At 36.9% G+C, this 21,459-nt stretch overlaps 1 protein-coding gene across 1 annotated transcript in view; it reads left to right on the top strand.

Moving 5' to 3' along the window:
• LOC136798104 (fibrocystin-L-like) overlaps positions 1-9,980 on the top strand; it is a 53,602-nt gene extending 43,622 nt beyond the window's left edge. The window contains exons 37-46 of the mRNA XM_067054691.1: positions 1,071-1,831; positions 2,507-2,720; positions 3,186-3,429; positions 3,754-3,948; positions 5,128-5,765; positions 6,524-6,728; positions 7,608-7,757; positions 8,598-8,731; positions 8,957-9,316; positions 9,559-9,980. Of these exons, the coding sequence (XP_066910792.1) occupies positions 1,071-1,831; positions 2,507-2,720; positions 3,186-3,429; positions 3,754-3,948; positions 5,128-5,765; positions 6,524-6,728; positions 7,608-7,757; positions 8,598-8,731; positions 8,957-9,316; positions 9,559-9,980 (3,323 nt within the window). The remainder of the gene's footprint in view (positions 1-1,070; positions 1,832-2,506; positions 2,721-3,185; positions 3,430-3,753; positions 3,949-5,127; positions 5,766-6,523; positions 6,729-7,607; positions 7,758-8,597; positions 8,732-8,956; positions 9,317-9,558) is intronic.
• Positions 9,981-21,459: the final 11,479 nt, after the last annotated feature.

Genomic DNA, 21,459 nt, shown 5'->3' with positions numbered 1-21,459 from the left:
ACTTAAATGTCAGATTAATACCTGATGATTTCCATGGGCAAAGCGAGATACCCTGCAGAATTTGCGAGGGAGTGCAGACGTTTATGACACATTCATTATTTTTTGTAAAACAAAGACAATAATTACAGTTTCATAAAAACTGCTCTCATCCATAAATTTTGCAGGGACTATGACTTCACTGATAATCAAAGAGGCCCCTCAGTGGTTTTTGTGATGGCGTGATTGGTGTTTTTCAAGTTCGTGATTTCGTGATTTAAGGTTTTAAAGTTTTAAAGTGCGGTGAAACAAACGTGATCAAAGTGATCGTGATAGAAAGGAAATTTAACTCGTGATAACGTAATTTATTATGGTGGCTGGAGAGGAGGGGGGGGGGCTCATCTAATAATTCAGTATCAGAAAGTACGACTATCGTTTTGTCTCTTATCTTGTTTTCTCCCTTGTATCCACGCGCTCTTCTCGGTCAGTGAGTGGGTCTTCACCCATAGGTAAAAATTGAAAACACATTAATCAGTAATGTATAAACTTTAGCTAAATATAAAATTTTGTCTTTTAGTACTTTGATAATCGTAAACATTTCCAGAATCTTTCTGTGCGCAATCCGACTATAAAAATAAGGGAATAAGGGACGTTCCTTACTAAAATGAGAAAACACACCATTTTGACAAGAAAATGATTGCATCATCTACTAACCTTATAGCATAAGTGACAACGGTCGATACAAAAATGATTATTCAGTGTGTCCCAATTTTCGGACATCAAAGTTTCAGACATTAAGTGACAGACATTCTTATAGTCCGGAAGCTGGGGGAGGTCAACTATGAAAGTCGTAGAGGCACAATCAAACATATATCATCATGTAGTACTATGTCTGAAGTTTCCGAATTTACTTGTTTTTACATCTTTACAATTCCTAATATGCACCATTGCAATGTCTTCAACGGACCCAACAGCTGATTGGTTGAAAGTGACGTATCGACTGATTTTACGTCACTTACATCCAATCAATGTATGATGTAAGAAGACATTGCAATATTACATATCATAAATATGTGTTATTTTCCCTTTTCCAGGTGATTTCGTGGTGATTGAGAAAGGCCAAACCATGTTATTGGATCAAGACACAGAAATCCTTAGTTTCCTTCTCATTAAAGGAGGGACGTTCATTTTTGATCGTAAAGACATCCACCTACAATCAGAATTTATCTTAATCACAGAAAACGGCCGTTTCGAAATCGGAACTGAAGATGACCCATTTCAACAAGAAGCTAAAATCACAATTCACGGACATGTCCGTAAACCTGAGTTACCGGTTTACGGAACCAAATCCATTGCCTTACGGACAGGCTACTTGGGACTTCACGGTCGACATATTCCACATACTTGGACTCGATTAGCCAATACAGTTGATGCTGCATCCACAGAAATAGAGTTGCTTGATCCTGCAACTGGATGGCGAGTCAATGATCAAATTGTATTAGCTTCAACAAGTAAAAGCATACGCGAAAATGAGGTTGTCAAAATCATTTCCATTTCAAGCGATAAAACAACATTAGTGATCGAACCTGCGCTTCGTTTCAAACATGTCTCGATTAGTCAAACTATTACTGGTCGGACGATCGAGACAAGAGGTGAAGTTGGACTTTTGACCAGGAATGTGAGAATTCAAGGTTCAGAACATGATGAATGGAATGGAACCATTACAGCATGTCCGGCAGAATTTGATCCTGACCAATTCGCCACACAAACCTGTTTTGATGGCAGATTCGGTCAGGAACGTGAGTCGGACGAGTTTGGTGTGCAAATCATGATCCACTCGGATCAGAAAGATCAGGTAAGAGTTTAAACCCTTACCATCTAAGACGTTTTTTCAACGTTCACTGAACGCTCTACCAGAATCTTTTCTAAAGTGTTGGTCTCACTTTTAAGACATGAAATTGTGATACTTTTTTATTATAATTGTGCCTATAACAGTGTTCAACGAAATTGTGCAAAACATGAAGAATCTGGCTAGATTTGTTGTTAAAGTTCATTTCCATCTGTGATGTTAACTTTACTTTGACCACTGCATAAGGTTACTGCCGATAAAGAAAATTAATCATAATATATTTCATGCATGAGAAAACTGTGTAAGAAAAAGTTTACGGTATAGAAATATGCCATTCCATTAACTTTCCATACACGGGGGGGGGGGGCAACCTTTTCAAGTCAAAAAAAATTTCTTGGAAGTGTGTGGATAACCCCTGGAAAACTGTAAAATTTGCAAAAAGACATTTAGAAAATTCTCTTTTTACTTTAAAATGACGGTGGACGAACTAAAGAATCTGTCTATTACTTTTTAATTTTAGAATAATTTTTTATCCCCTGGAGAAGGAAAAATAAAACACTCATTTAGACCCCCTTTGAAATGTTCGTCCACCCCCTCACATCTGTATGGGTATAAAATGAAACTGCCCAATAATACAACAAAGTTTGAAATGATTGATTTCCAAAAATGATCATTCATTAGGGTTTGGCTGTTGCACATTTCAACCATATTGAGATCACGAATGCTGGACAAGCATTCCGTCTTGGCCGTTACCCAATTCATTTCCACATGGAAGGCGACGTCAGTGAATCGTACGTCAAAGGATGTGCGATCCATCGTTCTTTCAATCGTGCGGTAACAATGCATCACGTCCATAATTTGGTAGTGGAAAGAAACGTCATTTATGATATCAGAGGTAAGTCAACGAAGCTCTAACTACGTTACTAAATCGGGCGCCATTCAGTTGCTCATATAATTCATGGTAATTATGCACCATTGCAATGTTTTCTAACATAACATCATGGACCCAACAGCTGATTGGTTGCAAGTGAAATCAGTCAATGCGTCACTTGCAAACAATCAGCTGTTGGGTCCGTGGAGGACAATGTGAAGCCACAACTCGTGGCTTTCAAGACAAGAAATAACATAAGTTTCATCTCTAAAATCCTCAACTACCTAATCATGTGTAACTTCATCTTCTAAAGGGTTGTTGATGAGCCTCTTGTTTCGAAACAAAGCCAATTCATCTACCTTTAGACTACGATCAATCACTGGATCCGTAAGATTAGATCAGATAAGTAGCTCAAGAAGGTAGGAAAGTTTTCTGCCTTTTCAACACTAAACATATGACACTTTCTTCTTGATTTTTTCCCTCACACAGGAAATGCCTACTTTATGGAAGATGGAATCGAAACAGGGAACGTAGTCCGTTACAATCTAGCTGTGTTTGTCATTCCATCAAGTTCTGGCTTAAATGTGGATATTACACCAGCGTCTTATTGGGTTACCAATGCTAACAATACAGTCAGCCATAACGCAGCGGCTGGTGGCAGCCATTTTGGATACTGGTATCAGATGTTTAAGCACCCTGATGGACCAAGCTTCGATGCCAACATTTGTCCTAGGTATATCTTGATAATTGAGCTTGAGTTTTAGATCTCTTAGCAGCAGACATTCCAGCCTTTTTTGTAGCACAGAGAGACCTGTGAACAGCGAATTTCAATCACCTATGATATGGAAATAAGAAACTTATTGGCCTAGGTCTTACGTCAAAGAAAGTTTTCTCTACATTCTCATATTCATTTTACTTGACAATTTATTGGTCTGTTAGTGCTGTTAGTCTAGAGGATCCAGAACCTGAACAATGCACAGGTTTCCTTAAGACCTCAAGTGTCTTTTTCTAATCCTAGGAATCCAAACATTCTAATCCTAAGACTTTTCCTCTTTAGAAACGTGCCAATGCTTCAGTTCCAAAACAATACGGCTCACTCGTTCGGTCGTTATGGTTTATGGATCTTTCCCATCTATCATCCGATGGTCGGAGGGGACTGCAATTCAAGAGTACATGAACCGGCTCATTTCCATTCGTTGACCGGTTGGAATAATATGAAAACTGCGGAATGCGTCGAATGCGGTTCCGTTAGGTAAAGATTTTTATGATCGTGAAATCGTGAGGTTAATTAACTTATTAATTCTTACGACCATATAGTTGAGACCTTACTCTTTGAAAAAAAAACTGAGTATAGTCATAGAGTATAGTCATAGATTAACGCAGGGTTACGTGGAACAGTGAAACTCTGGAACCCTTCTGTAAGACCTTCTGCAAGCTTGTTAGAAATCATCATTTTTGTCTAGCTTGAATTACTTTGATGTACATTCAAAAAAGGTCAACTTTGTCGACATATTACGAAATGTCTTGATGAAAACCACTTAATTTTCAATGAAAAGCCCCTGTGTATGTTTTAGAACCCCTAACTTTCCAATGTTTCGCTTACAGGTCTTTTTACGAGCCATTAAATTTCATAACAGTGTGTCTACGAAGGAATTTAAGTTGCGATTAATAGCGAAAAATACACTTTGATCGTATTTAGAACCAAAATGTATATAAAAAAGTACCATTCTCAAACTTTAGAATCTCATTTTATCGAAACGTTTCATTGATTGAAATTCTTCTCTATGGAAGTATCATTTTTCATGTTTGGTTAAGTTGCGTAATTTCCGCAATTTTAGAAGCAAACGTTCGAATCTGTAGAAGCAATCCCGGGGGAGGGGGGCAGTCAGGCAAATTGACCGACGGGTATGTGCGGCGGTTAGTTTTTCAAAATATCAGAAATGCACTGTAAGGGTGGACTTTTGATAAATGCACTGTAAGGGTGGAAATTTCAGCAAATCTGGGAAAAATTGCAAATTTTTGCTCGAGAATGTTGATTTTTTTTGCTCCAAAAGAGTTTAAAATTTGAAAAAATGCACTGTAAGGGTATGAATTTCACCGATTTTTTTCTGCACTGTAAGGGTGCGATTCTAAAAGCAATCTCTTACGCAAATCGAACATTTACTTCCATAATTGCGAAACTTACTTAACTTAACTAAACATGAAAACCTCTATTGACTATTGATTTCTATTCTTTATTATATGGTTGATTACATTTAGCTTAGATTTGTAAAGGTCGAGCGGGGTGATAAATCCGTGATAGCCCCACTTCATAATAGCCCTCACTACGTTCGGGCTATTTTGAAATGTTTTCAATGAACTTCGGGGTTATTAATCCCAAATCACCCTCTAAACCATGTTATTACTAGTACTTATTTATCTGCTTCTATAGGTTTGTTGATTTCATCTCGTTGGATAGTGATGCTGCAGGAATCGAATACATCGACGCTTCCTCACAAAACTCACCCTGGGATGGAGCGACCATTGAAAACTCACTCATGGTCGGTCATTCTAATCTCCGTACGATCGGTAGCTATGAACTGAAAATCGGTAGCAATACTAATTGCACCACAAGTGGTGTTTTACTGCCTTTTTCATCCCGGTTAACAGTCAAAGACACTACTTTTGTCAATTTCGATGAAATCACGTGTCATACACTCGGCACATGCGCACACTGTAAACCATTCGACGGAGCAGCCATCGTGAGAACCAAAGGACTGACTTTTAATAACTCTCCCAATAGAGTTTCTTTTCCTTTCGTTCACGCAACTGTGATTGATGATTTGGACGGTTCAGTATCAGGACATGTTGGTGCATCTATCTTGCCGACGTCGGGTTATCTAGATCCGGCTGATTGTACACAGAAACCTGAGTACTCGTTCGGTGTTGATGGTTCCGTCTGTAAGACAACTAAATTTGCTGCTATATCTTGGAATGAAATGAAACCGGAATCGATAGATGCTAAAGATGCTTATCTATCAAATCAACATGGTCAAGATGTTGTTCACTGGCGAAAGAAATCTAAAACAGGTGCTAAAACACTTAAATTTTTGGTAGCTACCTACTTCGTGCCTCTACAATCTTCCTTTTAAAAAATGGATGCTTGAATATTTAGAAATTTACGGATACCAAAATTTTCTATTTCTTCCCTGATTGACCTTGAAGGCTGAGTAGATTTTAAGGCAATTACAGTAAGAATCAAAATGATTTTCTTCGCTACCTTGTTTTGAGAAACTTTCTATCCCGAGCATATTTAAAACTTTGGAACAGGTACAATAACGGAAATAAATTCTCATGGAATACAGTAGTATAGCTGTTATATTATAATACGATTATTGTTATGGGACTAAAATTTGTTCCCTCAATTACTTTTTGCTTTATTTCTACATGTCTGAATTAGTCGTTTAGCTTGCTAGACTAAGACCATCATATTCGCACGTGACGGTTCTGTTTCACTCTGAAATGAAATGAAGCCATTCTATTGGCTACATTCAAGTGTTACGTCACTTCTAACCAATAGAATGGCTTCATTTCGTTTCGGAGCGAAACGGAGCCGCCACGTGCGAACATGGTCTAAAGTTTTATTCATGATATGCACTATTGCAATGTCTTCCACGGACCCAACAACTGATTGGTTGAAAGTCACGTATTGAATGATTTAACCTCACTTACAACCAATCAGCTGTTGGGTTCATGATGTAATGTCAGAAGACATTGTAATGGTGCATATCATGAATACATTCTGATGCATTATTAATCGTTGATCTTCTTTCTTACTATTATCACAGGACATCCAGAAGGATACACCACCTTCTTACCTATCAACCAAGAAGTCACATTATCCTTTCAAAATTCATCACAATTCACCAACATCTCCTACAGTATGAGTGTTATTGAAATGCCACCCGACAAATTCGCATATATCAAAACTGATTTTAAACAAATCCCAGACCATTTTAAAACTGTGGATATTGAAAAGAATAATACACTTACGTAAGTATTTTTACCCCTGTATCATCGACCCGACCGCTAGAAAAACAGACAGAAAATTAGCTCCGGTGCCAAACAAAAACACTAAGTTCGACTAGCAAACTAGCCTGTTAATTAATTATGTCAAAGGGCGGGAACATAAAGGTGGCGAGCGTTTGCTAGTAAAGGAGCTGCGTAGGAGAACTAGCAGAAGTTGGTGAAAGACTCCTGATCGACTGCTTTCAGCCCTTGCCGCCGACAAAATTTCTTCCTACGCTTACCTAACTCATACGCTCACTTTTCCCGCGTGATACCGTTCCAGCCCGACTGGCGTGTCAGTCTAACACCTAGTCTGAATTGAATATCTCTATCTAGACATATTGCCTGAAAGAAGCTATTTTTTACTAGAGGATGAGCAGAAACTTAGAAAACGGCCTAAGTGAGTTAGGGCGTGTTTTGATTTAAAAAAAAATACAAATCCCTAATTTGAGGCACCCACTCTTATGGACTTTTTATCCCCAAAGAAACTACTTAAGCTTCATCCCTAATGAGAAAATTACGATAGCTATGAGTTGTAAAAAATAGAAACTAAATCCCATTTCAATTGAAAACGCTTTTTTATAAGAAAATACGCTATAACAATATTCATGATGAAATTGGGGAGAATGTGCTTAGAATTTGACAATCATCTGCAATCATAGAATATTTATTAAATAAACTTCTTAAAATTCGTCATTTTACCAGGGCTGATTTCGTGGGCCCCCTCTCAAAAATGTTTCAAAATCCTATCTTCTTTCGAACCAATCACATGCGGTTGTGTCCCACGTAAGATGCTACTGATTATAAGGGTTGGCCCCTTACTACTTTAAATTAATTTTGAATTTCATTTTCGTGTACATCTAGATACCCCGAAGGCGATTTGTTTGAACACGGTGATTGGTATTGGAAAGAAACAACAAAAGAAATGACGTATTTGGTCAAAGGGGCTGGGAACGAGTCGAGCCCAGAACGCCTTCCCATCAATTTCAACGTTTACAGATGTTTCTTCTTACGGTAAGCGATTTAATTCCTTGTTAAAGCCGGTCTCCATTTTCGTGCGGAATGGGCGACAGTTTATTTCTTAACCTCTTTTTTTGCCTGAAGAAGAGATTGCGTCATAAAAAAGTTTCGCGCGAACAAAAGTAAAAGTTGAAGGAAGTTCTACTAAGTTCTACTTTTTCATCTGTTACGTCAATTTCGACCAATGGAATTGCTTCATTTTTCAACCGACCAATGACCTTACAAAACCGTTAAAAAGCTGTCACTCATGTCGTGCGAAAGTGGAGACCGGCCTTTATAGTTGATTTTTGTACTTTTGTCCAAACTTAACTTTGGCAATAATAATGAGACTACAGTATTTGATAATTTAACTTTTACGGCTAAAATTTATCCGAAGTTACAAGTTTTCAAACTCATACAAGTCTAATGGAGTATAATGAAAGAAAATTTGTATCTACAATGGGGTCTCTTTAACTCGAACCTCTATAACTCGAATATCTCCTTAACTCGAACAAGTTTCTGGGTCCTTCAGTTAACAATTTCTTATAAATCTTACTCCGTAGCTCGAAATCTCCGTAACTCGAATATATTTATATTCCACGTGTAGGTTTGAGTTAAAAAGACTACACTGTATACCCAGCTGGCACAAAACGTTGTTTCAACGTTCATCTAACGTTATATGGACGTTGTGAACGTTAAATAAACGTTGAAACAACGTTATGTGCCAGCTTGGTATAATACAGCTAGGACAATATTTTCGACACAACCTTGCTCCAACGAGTTTAGAAGAAATTGATAAAGAATTTCATTTCCAATGCCCTATTCTTATTTATAAATGTTCTTTATTTTCGCCAGATGTACTGTTCCCGAGCCACCCACCATTCCTGACGGCCGTCCATCTGATAACATTTTGTATTGGAGTAAAGCTGCTGATTGGGATGGAACGTTAGAGGGCTGGGGTGGAGCCAATGGAGAAATTCCCAAAGATGGTGAGTAGTCTGTTGGCGACAAGTTGCATTTTCTTTGACTTCGAACCTATGTCTATCAATTATGTAAACTCTATAATTAATTTCCTTGATATAATTTTCCACACAATGGTAGCAAAACAAGTAGTACGCACTTATCGTTAACAGAGTTAATATATCACAATCTTGGTTCTTTGAATCCTTCATTCATTCATTCATTCATTCATTCATTCATTCATTCATTCCCAGGTGAAAGTGTGATCATCCATCGAAACTGGTGGATGGTTCTCGATATGGACAAGCCCGTTAAACTGGACCGTCTCTTCGTCTACGGGGCCTTGGAACTAGAGCCAGACATAGAACACGACCTATCTGCCAATTTAATCATGGTCACTGGTCTTGGAGGGATGCTTATTGTCGGTTGGCCAAACAACACTATGTCTCATCCGGTATTCATTCGATTGACCGGTAACCATGATACACCGGACTTGCCGATCAACCAAAATTTGAATTTGGGCGCCAAAGCCTTGGGTATCTTTGGAAGAGCACAATTTTACGGTGAAGCAAATTCAGTACATTGGACAAGACTGACAGCTTCTTTAACTAAAGGTAATGATACTTTCTTGTCATCATTTCCATGTCTTGAAATTTACCTCGAATAAGTTTTGACGACCAAAATGATGCTACAATGTAACAATCTCTCGTAAAAACATTTTCAAGACATTGGTGCTTTTTCAAGATTTGTTTCTTGTTCAATAAAAGCTTTATTAAATTTTCTTATCTCTAGGTCTATGACTTTTCTGTAATTGATCAATAAGTTTATCCCTATATTTCTCATGCAACCTTTCTAGGTCAAACCTCTCTAACGCTGGAAGATGCAGTTGAGTGGAAAGTCCAAGATGAAATCATTGTCACCACAACCTCATTCGAACCAAAACAAACAGAAGAATTCACCATCTCTGCTGTCTCAAGTGATGGGAAAACCCTTACTCTTAGCAAAGCCGCTGAATACGATCATGGGGTTTTCCATGAGACAATAGGTGGTCGTGATGTTAAAATGAGCGCTAAAGTAGGATTGCTTACTCGGACAATTCGTATTGTCGGTGAAGACAGTCCAGAGCGTTCATTGGAGGATCAAAGTTTTGGTTGTCGTGTCTTGGTTAGCCAGTATACTCAAAGTGGTTTCTCTTACTCGGGTACCGCAAAGTTCAGCGAAGTTCAATTTAGCCATTGCGGACAGTATGGCTACACTGAGAAATATGACCCAAGGTAGGGTTGGAATATTCGTATAACTTTACTTTTAGAATATAATATTTATAATACAAATTCATGATATGCACCACTGGAGAATTTTCTGAGAACTTTTAAAATTTTCCACCCAATACGTCCTTAAACAATAGAAAAAGTGACGTATTGGGTGGAACAAAAACAGAAAAGTTGCATAATTTCGTGAAGTCATTGCAGTGGTGCATATCATGAATAGGTATATTTTGATATATCACGTGGTCTCCCTTTTGTTCTGTTTCGAAATAAGTTAGCGAATCTTTTCACAGACCTGGCGCAACAACCGTAAAAGTGGGGAGGCTGAAGGCCCAAACGGGATAAAATTCACTAGGAGTTTGAAAAAAAAATCTTATTTTCTTAAAAGTGGGGAGGCTAAAGTGGTAGATTCGCTGGATTGTAGGATTGGGATTCAAGGATTCGGATTCGGATTCAGGATTCGTAAAAAGCTTTGTAAAAAAAAATTGAAAAAAGATATTAACTTCAAACCAAAAGATCTTAAAAGATTACATAACATAGAGCAGTTCTTGACAAAAATTGATGTAAAAATGGGCGTGGCCTTGACACTAATTAGGGAAATTCCCCTTTTTAGGATTCAAATTTCCAGCCCATTGCATACTTTGGCTAGTTCTCAGTCCCTTCGTTGTATTTGGATCAATTTCTAAACACCTGATCTTATGACCGGAAATGTCAATGATTATTCGTGGACAAAATTTATTGACAAAAAGGGCGTGGCCTCGATGCTAATTAGGGAAATTCCCCTATTTAGGATTCAAAACACGAAAATTGCAAAGTTTGGCTAGTTCTCAGTTCCCTCGTTGAATTTGGATCAATTTCTAAACACCTGATCTTATGACCGGACATGTCAATGATTAATTGTGGACAAAATTTATTGATAAAAAAGGGCGTGGCCTCGATGCTAATTAGGGAAATTCCCTTATTTTGGACTCAAAACACGAAAATTGCAAAGTTTGGCAAAGTTTGGCTAGTTCTCAGTCCCTTCGTTGTATTTGGATCAATTTCTAAACACCTGATCTTATGACCGGAAATGTCAATGATTAATCGTGGACAAAATTTATTGACAACAAGGGCGTGGCCTCGATGCTAATTAGGGAAATTCCCCTATTTAGGATTCAAAACACGAAAATTGCAAAGTTTGGCTAGTTCTCAGTTCCCTCGTTGAATTTGGATCAATTTCTAAACACCTGATCTTATGACCGGACATGTCAATGATTAATTGTGGACAAAATTTATTGATAAAAAGGGCGTGGCCTCGATGCTAATTAGGGAAATTCCCTTATTTTGGACTCAAAACACGAAAATTGCAAAGTTTGGCAAAGTTTGGCTAGTTCTCAGTCCCTTCGTTGTATTTGGATCAATTTCTAAACACCTGATCTTATGACCGGAAATGTCAATGATTAATCGTGGACAAAATTTATTGACAACAAGGGCGTGGCCTCGATGCTAATTAGGGAAATTCCCCTATTTAGGATTCAAAACACGAAAATTGCAAAGTTTGGCTAGTTCTCAGTTCCCTCGTTGAATTTGGATCAATTTCTAAACACCTGATCTTATGACCGGACATGTCAATGATTAATTGTGGACAAAATTTATTGATAAAAAGGGCGTGGCCTCGATGCTAATTAGGGAAATTCCCTTATTTTGGACTCAAAACACGAAAATTGCAAAGTTTGGCAAAGTTTGGCTAGTTCTCAGTCCCTTCGTTGTATTTGGATCAATTTCTAAACACCTGATCTTATGACCGGTAATGTCAATGATTAATCGTGGACAAAATTTATTGACAACAAGGGCGTGGCCTCGATGCTAATTAGGGAAATTCCCCTATTTAGGATTCAAAACACGAAAATTGCAAAGTTTGGCTAGTTCTCAGTTCCCTCGTTGAATTTGGATCAATTTCTAAACACCTGATCTTATGACCGGACATGTCAATGATTAATTGTGGACAAAATTTATTGATAAAAAGGGCGTGGCCTCGATGCTAATTAGGGAAATTCCCTTATTTTGGACTCAAAACACGAAAATTGCAAAGTTTGGCAAAGTTTGGCTAGTTCTCAGTTCTCAGTCCCTTCGTTGTATTTGGATCAATTTCTAAACACCTGATCTTATGACCGGAAATGTCAATGATTAATCGTGGACAAAATTTATTGACAAAAAGGGCGTGGCCTCGATGCTAATTAGGGAAATTCCCCTATTTAGGATTCAAAACACGAAAATTGCAAAGTTTGGCAAAGTTTGGCTAGTTCTCAGTCCCTTCGTTGTATTTGGATCAATTTCTAAACACCTGATCTTATGACCGGACATGTCAATGATTAATTGTGGACAAAATTTATTGATAAAAGGGCGTGGCCTCGATGCTAATTAGGGAAATTCCCTTATTTAGGACTCAAAACACGAAAATTGCAAAGTTTGGCAAAGTTTGGCTAGTTCTCAGTCCCTTCGTTGTATTTGGATCAATTTCTAAACACCTGATCTTATGACGGGAAATGTCAATGATTAATTGTGGACAAAATTTATTGACAACAAGGGCGTGGCCTCGATGCTAATTAGGGAAATACCCTTATTTTGAACTCAAAACACGAAAATTGCAAAGTTTGGCAAAGTTTGGCTAGTTCTCAGTCCCTTCGTTGTATTTGGATCAATTTCTAAACACCTGATCTTATGACCGGAAATGTCAATGATTAATCGTGGACAAAATTTATTGACAACAAGGGCGTGGCCTCGATGCTAATTAGGGAAATTCCCCTTATTTAGGATTCAAAACACGAAAATTGCAAAGTTTGGCTAGTTCTCAGTTCCCTCGTTGAATTTGGATCAATTTCTAAACACCTGATCTTATGACCGGACATGTCAATGATTAATTGTGGACAAAATTTATTGATAAAAAGGGCGTGGCCTCGATGCTAATTAGGGAAATTCCCTTATTTTGGACTCAAAACACGAAAATTGCAAAGTTTGGCAGAGTTTGGCNATTTGGATCAATTTCTAAACACCTGATCTATGACCGGAAATGTCAATGATTAATCGTGGACAAAATTTATTGACAACAAGGGCGTGGCCTCGATGCTAATTAGGGAAATTCCCCTATTTAGGATTCAAAACACGAAAATTGGAAAGTTTGGCTAGTTCTCAGTTCCCTCGTTGAATTTGGATCAATTTCTAAACACCTGATCTTATGACCGGACATGTCAATGATTAATTGTGGACAAAATTTATTGATAAAAAGGGCGTGGCCTTGATGCTAATTAGGGAAATTCCCTTATTTTGGACTCAAAACACGAAAAATGCAAAGTTTGGCAAAGTTTGGCTAGTTCTCAGTCCCTTCGCTGTATTTGAAGGGAATTTCCGTAATCAGCATCGAGGCCACGCCCTTTTTATCAATAAATTTTGACCACAATTAATCATTGACATGTCCGGTCATAAGATCAGCTGTTTAGAAATTGATCCAAATTCAAAGAGGGAACTGAGAACTAGCCAAACTTTGCAATTTTCGTGTTTTGAATCCTAAATAGGGGAATTTCCCTAATTAGCATCGAGGCCACGCCCTTGTTGTCAATAAATTTTGTCCACGATTAATCATTGACATTTCCGGTCATAAGATCAGGTGTTTAAAAATTGATCCAAATACAACGAAGGGACTGAGAACTAGCCAAACTTTGCCAAACTTTGCAATTTTCGTGTTTTGAGTCAAAAATAAGGGAATTTCCCTAATTAGCATCGAGGTCACGCCCTTGTTGTCAATAAATTTTGTCCACAATTAATCATTGAAATGTCCGGTCATAAGATCAGGTGTTTAGAAATTGATCCAAATTCAACGAGGGAACTGAGAACTAGCCAAAATTGCAATTTTCGGTTTTGAGTCCAAAATAAGGAAATTTCCCTAATTAGCATCGAGGCCACGCCCTTTTTAATCAATAATTTTGGTCCACAATTAAGCATTGACATGTCCGGCCAGAAGAGAGGTGTTTAGAAATTGATCCAAATACAACGAAGGGACTGAGAACTAGCCAAACTTTGCCAAACTTGCAATTTCCGTGTTTTGAATCCGAACAGGGGAATTTCCCTAATTAGCATCGAGGCCACGCCCTTGTTGTCAATAAATTTTGTCCACGATGAATCATTGACATTTTTGGTCATAAGATCAGGTGTTTAGAAATTGATCCAAATACAACGAAGGGACTGAGAAATAGCCAAAGTATGCAAGGGCGGAAGTTGAATCCGAAAAAGGGGAAGGCCTAAAGCGTCAAGGCACGCCCATTTTTACATCAATTTTTGTCAAGAACTGCTCTATGTTATGTAATCTTTCAAGATCTTTTGGTTTGAAGTCATATCTTTCATTGCTTTACAAAGCTTGTTAAAAGCTTTTTACGAATCCTGAATCCGAATCCGAATCCTTGAATCCCAATCGGTTTGTGTAAACCGCAGGTTACAGGTCACAGGTTACAGGTTACAGGTTACAGGTCAGTGATGACAGGTTGACTCTAATCAATGTCATTGCAGAGGAAAATGTTTGGAAAACACAAAGAATTATCAAAAACATAATTCTCAAGCCATTTCATCCATATAAAACCATTTCAAACATCAAAATTTAACCATGTGCTTTTATCGATCTTTCGCAGTTTGCGCCGTGTATAACGCAGACCAGAAAATAATTTGAAACCATATTATACGTATAACAGGTATATTACATATTGTAATGTTTGTAATGTTATATGATGGTTACATATAATAAAACACATCGCTCTAAAACTACCTTCTCAGAGAACTCACGAGCTTCTGATTGGTGTAATTTTATATCCAGCCATATTGTTATCATCACATTCGGTATGCTAAATATTTTTGGTGTTTTTCTCTTGCAACACATGATATTTTGTGATTCTGTCAATATTTTTGTCAAAAATTGTCATTAAGTCATTAAAAATACAATTGAATGATGAATAGTTTTCAATTCTTCGAAAACCACTCTCTTAGGGACGTCACAAGCTTCTGATTGGTGCCGTTTTATATCCATTCACACTATCAACATCACATTCTGTATTTTAAAAATATTTTTCGTGTTTTTTGTCTTTTCTTGCATCAGATTTTATGATTCTGTTATATTTTTGTCAAAAATTGTCATTAAGACATTAAAATAATAACTGAATAATTAATTAGTTCCATCCTTCTAAAACCACTCTCTTACGTACCTTGCAAGCTTCTGTTTGGTGCCATTTTTTATCCATTCACACCATCCACATCACATTTTGCATGATAAATATTTTTCGTGCTTTTGTCTTGTTAGGCATCATATTTTATGATTTTGTCATTATTTTTGTAAGTAAGTGTCACTAGGTTGTTATTCTATTCAATTGTCATTTTATAATATCTAAATAACATGTATTACTTTTTTGTAATTTAATGCGTTATGTATTGATGTTATGTTATGTATATGTTATGATCTTATTATCTTTTTTCCGGTCTGCACTTTGTTGACCTGTAACCTGTGACCTGTAACCTGTGACCTGTAACCTGTAACCTGCGACCTGTAACCTGCGGTTTACACAAACCGAATCCCAATCCTACAATCCAGCGAATCTACCTTATATTTTACAGACTTCGAGTTTAGAAACCAATGTTCAAAGCTTTTAGAATTTTGAAAAAGTTACTAATTAAAAAGACTAATTCATACATTTTTGGTTATAATTTGAAGGCAAAATAATGAACTAAAAATGACCAAAGAAGATTTTTAAAATCAAATTTTCGAAGTAAAAGGGTCTGTAAAATCTCATTCCTAGAATTCCGGGCATATTCACTTTCACTTTCATTCTCTCGCAAATAGCCAAAAGGGGAAAGTATAATTACAAGGTCTCAAAAGAAGGTTTTCTATTGCTCATTCCAACATTTTAAATTTTCCGGGGGTTTTGTTGTTTGGAATTGATAAGGTAACAGTTAGGTAGGGTCAGGGTTGCTAGTAACGGCTTGTCACTGTGCCGGGTGCATACTTGGCGCCTTGGGCCCCGCAGGGTTGCTAGTAACGGCTCGAATTTCAGTCAGGTTGATAGTCGATGTCGGAATGAGCAGTAGACAACCTTCTTTTGAGACTTTGTAATTATCGTCTCCAAGCCAAAAGGGTTCATCGACTTTTTGGTACGTAACTAGTGTATATGTATAAGAATTGCGAAGCGATCCAGGCAAGTCACTCGATTCGCAAGTTGCAAGCAAAATATTTATAGGGTCACAGACTAGAAATTGCAAGTTAAAACAGATTCATAATCAATTCGTAAATGTAAACCCTGCGAAACCCCGACAACTGCTCAGGTCCAGGAAGGCCGAGCCTCTTTAGGGATACACTCAAACACTTCAGGTGTACAAATATACGACGTTTACTTCTAAGGATTTGAGGAAAATTATATGATTTCTTTCATGAATCGTTGTGAAAAGTTCAATCATCATTTTATTTGTCCGCCCTGAGCCTTGAGTATTTTTATTTCTTAGTTTTTGTTTTAGACTCGTTTTACTTCCGGTTTCGAACTCCTTGCGTTCAAAATTGAACTTTCGAATCTTTCTAATTTTAAATTTCGAACGTTCGAATAAAAATAACATTCGAAAACTTTTTTCCTAGCATAAACACCCGTGTCATAGACCCGCTGGAAAACTTACATACCTCTCTAGCCTCTTCAAAAGGTCTTCCTTGCAAAGAGCCCAGAGAATCAAAAAAAGTTAAACAAACTTGAAACATCACTCGGTTTATTGAGACAGAGATGTGAAATACAGAGGATTTCAAGACTAGAATTTAATAGAAATAAGTTGTCTTATGTAGTTTCAAAATTCAATAACCATATTAATAGGAATATTGTATCATTACATTGCATCGTAAATTCTGAAAAATTTAACAAAGTTCTAAAATTATAACTAAACTATTAGCGCTGTAAAATCCTGAGATAAAAATAAAGAAAAACCAGATAAAAAACTGAGATAAAGAAAGTATTCTCCAACAACGACTCTACTAAGTAAAACCTCTAAATTTTACTGGCTGTGATTTTTTTTCAAAGTTGGGGAACTCTTAGGTTAAGTTTGCTGTAGAGGCAAGTACTTTACAGTCTTTTACCCTCTTACTCGAGTTGTTGACAAACAGGAGCAAACTCTTCACATAAAAAGTAAAAATCTGTGACTTTTTTCTCGGCTGTAGCACAAGAATTTAAAACAGTTAAAATGCATCCATAAACATAATGTCATGTTTTGTCATTGTATTTCGACATTTTACAAGTCATTACCATTAATTACCATTACCAACAATAAAATCTTTTAAAATACAATCACATGTCAATGTTTCTCTGACCACCAATGTGTATTCCAGTATTCATAAACAACAAACAACAACCAAAGATCCCACATCATCGAGGGTCGGTCAAGCCAAAATTTCATAAACAACGACAAAGAAACATTTCTCCTTCCACTGAATAACAAGCGCAAAATATTTTTGCTCCCATCAATTCAAAATATACAAAAAGTCCAGCACTTCAACATACTACCAAGATTCAATTAAAAACCAAAAAGCCAAAAGGAATGGCTTTCCCACCATATGTATAGAGTTCATTTCTTCAGCTTAGATCCTCTTCTTGCAATGAAGCAACAACTCTGTTGAGCCTTGCCTGTCGATGAAAGAATAAAAGTTCCATCTTCTTTCTTCTCATTCCGCAAGTTCAGCTGCTTTCTTCGTTTCTTTTCATCAAGCACCATCTCTTTTCGAAACACCAATTTCTCTTTTCAAAACAATGTTGTTTTTAGTCAACATTCGAATTTGGAAAAGTTCGAAAGCCCTTCGAAAGCTTTGCTCAAGTCAATGCAATGACTTCTTGAAAAATGTCGCTTCGCAAAAATGAGCGCCATTTGAACGCTTCTTGAACGCTTCCAGTCCGCGCTGATTTTCCGACCTCTTCTTTAGATTTCCTAATTTAAACCTTGAGGAGATAAAGACAAGGCTTACCTAGTACCGGTAACCGCGTGTATTATCTCCGTAGCTTACAAGAATTGGTATATCTAAACGCACGAGGCGACACTTTTTGAAAAAAACGAATTTAACCATCCGTAATTCCAGGTCTCTCCGCCGCGATTCTAGGTTTGATCTAAGGAAGGGCGGACGGCTTTCTCAATCATTTCTGCGTTTGAAAGATTGGATATATATAGCAATTTTTCATTTGCACTCCCCAGCGTAGGTGAGATTTAAAGGTACATATACACGATAGCAAAACTGCTTCGCTCATGTATATTCGCTTCGCAAAAAGGTAAGCAAGTTTGAACGTATTTTTGAAATGGTAAACTTATTCATGTGCTGATATTTGGCAGTGTTTGTTGGCAAGGACTTACTTTTGTACCTGAGAATTTCTAATTTCTCTTGCAAGCATAATCAGTAAACGTTCAACATGCATTTATGTTTATTTAGTTTTGGCATCAGTTTGCCACAGTTTGGGATATGCAAAAAGTAGATGTCATTCTTTTGTTTAATCCGAGACAAAAAGGTAGATATGTCTTATTTTTGTAATTAATGTTGTTAATCAATAGCTTGCAACTGTATATCACTATTTAAATTCTTGTGTTCTTTTAGACAAACTGACAAATCTAGACCTGGCCTTCCTTGGGGGGGGGGGGTTTTCAGGGGGTACCCGATTCCGCAATTCCGTCAATTTTTTCTCCAATTTCCGTCAAACCGTCTTAAATTGAACCAAAATTCTGTCACCGAAATTTCCTTTGAAATTCAATATTTTTGTCGAAAATTCCGCAAATTTTGAATATCTTTTACCAATTCCGAAATTCCGCTAATTTTTTTGCTAAATTCCGTTTTTCCGCACTAAAATTGTCTAATTTTCCGCCTCCGTCAGAGAACCCAATTTCCGTAATTCCGTCTAAATTTTTGCCAAATTCCGCCACTCCGTCCGAAAAAAGGGCCGATTCCGCTCCTCCGCCAACCATGAAACCCCCCTTCCTTCTTCTTATGTTGTTTACGACCCACGGCATGACCCGAACATGTTCGGGCTCCTGATTAATACTTTTTAAAAATGACCCGCGCGTGGCGCGCAGGCCCGCGCAGTTTCGGGCCATGTTCGGGCCAGATTTTCGAAAACTTGCCACAATCGCGCGTGTAATTTCAGGACCCAATATTTATATTTTAAATTCCTTATATATTTTAGCAAACAAATTTAAAAATCTTCATCTTTATTCAAATACATATTGTTCAAATATAAAAGTTAATCATCTAATTTTCCAATTAAGTTAGGAAAATTATTAAAAAGAATGATTTGAATCTTACATAATATGGTCTTCTTTTTGGACCTACCTCCGGGTACCCCGGTGGAGGTCCTTTAAATTAACCCATGTCCGTTCGTTCGTTCGTTCGTTCGTTCGTTCGTTCGTTCGTTCGTTCGTTCGTTCGTTCGTTCGTTCGTTCGTTCGTTCGTTCGTTCGTTCGTTCGTTCGTTCGTTCGTTCGTTCGTTCGTCGTTCGTTCGTTCGTTCGTTCGTGTTCGTTCGTTCGTTCGTTCGTTCGTTCGTCGTTCGTTCGTTCGTTCGTTCGTTCGTTCGTTCGTTCGTCTGTTGCCAGCTTTTCCCGGGATTGGCTCATTAGTTTTTTCTGATTTTTTGCGCAATGATGCAAAATGGCAATGCCCAAAATGTGACGGAACCCGATTTTCAAAAAAAAATAATTTCCGGCCGAAAATGCCGGAAATCGCTGTTTTTCTGGATTTTCATTGGACTTTTTCCTTATAATTGGTAGTTTTTTCATTCAAAAACATTATTAATAGAAATGCCCACCATCAAGCATGTTTCAATTTTCAATAAAATTGATTTTTGAAGCCGGAACTATTCAAAAATCGCCGGAACAACATATTTTCGCCGGAAAGACAGTATTTCTTATAATTAATACTGATGAAAAGCAATCATTACTTTTTATTAAGTTCATAGCATCAAATACAATGGAAAACAAAGTAACAATAGTATTACGACTTATACGTTCTTTTGAACATAGAACAATAAGAAATGTTGTGTATCACGATATAGATTTGGATCTGTTGACATTGGAATTTATCAACTTTGTTAAAACAGACCTTAAAACAAAAACTTCACTACCGCCACCTTTTCGTACCTTCAAATATGACACAATGAAAGTTCAACACAAGGCTTTTGGCTCAAAGACAAGTGATCCTGTCATTAATACATTTAATGATGATGAACTTATTCTTAATATTGAGAAAAGTTTGAGGGATAATGGTATTGTAAATGAAACAGAAATCTCCTTTTTTGTGTTGGATGATTATCGCAAGTATCAGGAAAATCCGCAAATTGCTTGGTGATGAGAATCGTAACGATGTAAAGGGTTTGCTTTTGTAATTTCTTCATTGTGTTGATTTTTAAAACACGCTGTGTGGATAATACAGATAATGAGACTTGGTTGGTAAAATGTATGGTTATGGCGCATTTACCAGAATATTATTGAATGAGATTCCCAGAGGCTTGCCCAAACACAATCAAATGTTTTCAACTCCTCCAATGTTTCCAGGCTTTTCACAATGATTAGTATTTTGGGAAGTTGTTTAACCGGAAACAACAGTTTTAAGAAGATGGTCCTTCTTTTACAACAAAGTTGGCACTGCTGACGATTCCAGAAAAGTTTGTCTTTTTGACCCAACTTTCATATATTTTAGAAACTTACTTTAATTTTACATTTACATACACACAATACATACACACTTAAAAAATACATTGATTTATTTGTCATATAGAATATAGAATTGGACTTGCAATCGGACTATCCCAAAATAGCTTTTTCCTCAAGTTTTTTATCTGTATCAGGTATAAAAATTTATACTGCAGGGATTTTATGGCTTAGACTTTATGGCTTAGACTTTCTCTTTTCAATCATTTATTTCAGCACCCTTAAGTCTCTATTAAAACTGCAATTGCCTTTTCTAATTATCGCACAATTTTGTGGAATTTATTTTTGGCAAATGAAGAATATTTTCAAATTTGGCGAAACAAAAAATAGCGAATGACCCATTATTTTGGTTAGTTGAAAGAGGTTTTTTCATGAAAATCTTGGCAAAGTCGAAAGATAATTTCAAATTTGTAAATAACTGATTTTGTTGAATAACCATAAAATCCTAATTTGGAAGGAGGTGGGATAAGTACAGATAAGTATATTACTTAGAAAATAAATGGATGAGTTGAATCTCTTGTATTCTGTCGCGCTCGATTTCAAAATTTCGAATTTATTCAAATGTTCAAATAAAGCCCTGTTTGATTTATTCTGTGCGTTTATTAATTTGAAGTTCTGTTTTCCGGCCTATACACATGTTTATCATCTTATCAATCCTAGCTTTAACTGTACGTTTATTAGAAACTCGAGAGTAGGACCACTGCCCTAAGTGGAATAAATGTGTGTTAATATTACATCGTATATTTCGTTTTTTTTATAGTGGT

This window comes from Clytia hemisphaerica, unplaced genomic scaffold (genome assembly GCF_902728285.1).
Source record: "Clytia hemisphaerica strain Z4C2 unplaced genomic scaffold, Clytia hemisphaerica genome assembly, whole genome shotgun sequence".
NCBI lineage: Eukaryota > Metazoa > Cnidaria > Hydrozoa > Leptothecata > Clytiidae > Clytia > Clytia hemisphaerica.
Note: the sequence above shows the minus strand (reverse complement) of the source record. Positions and strands in the feature narration are given on the sequence as shown.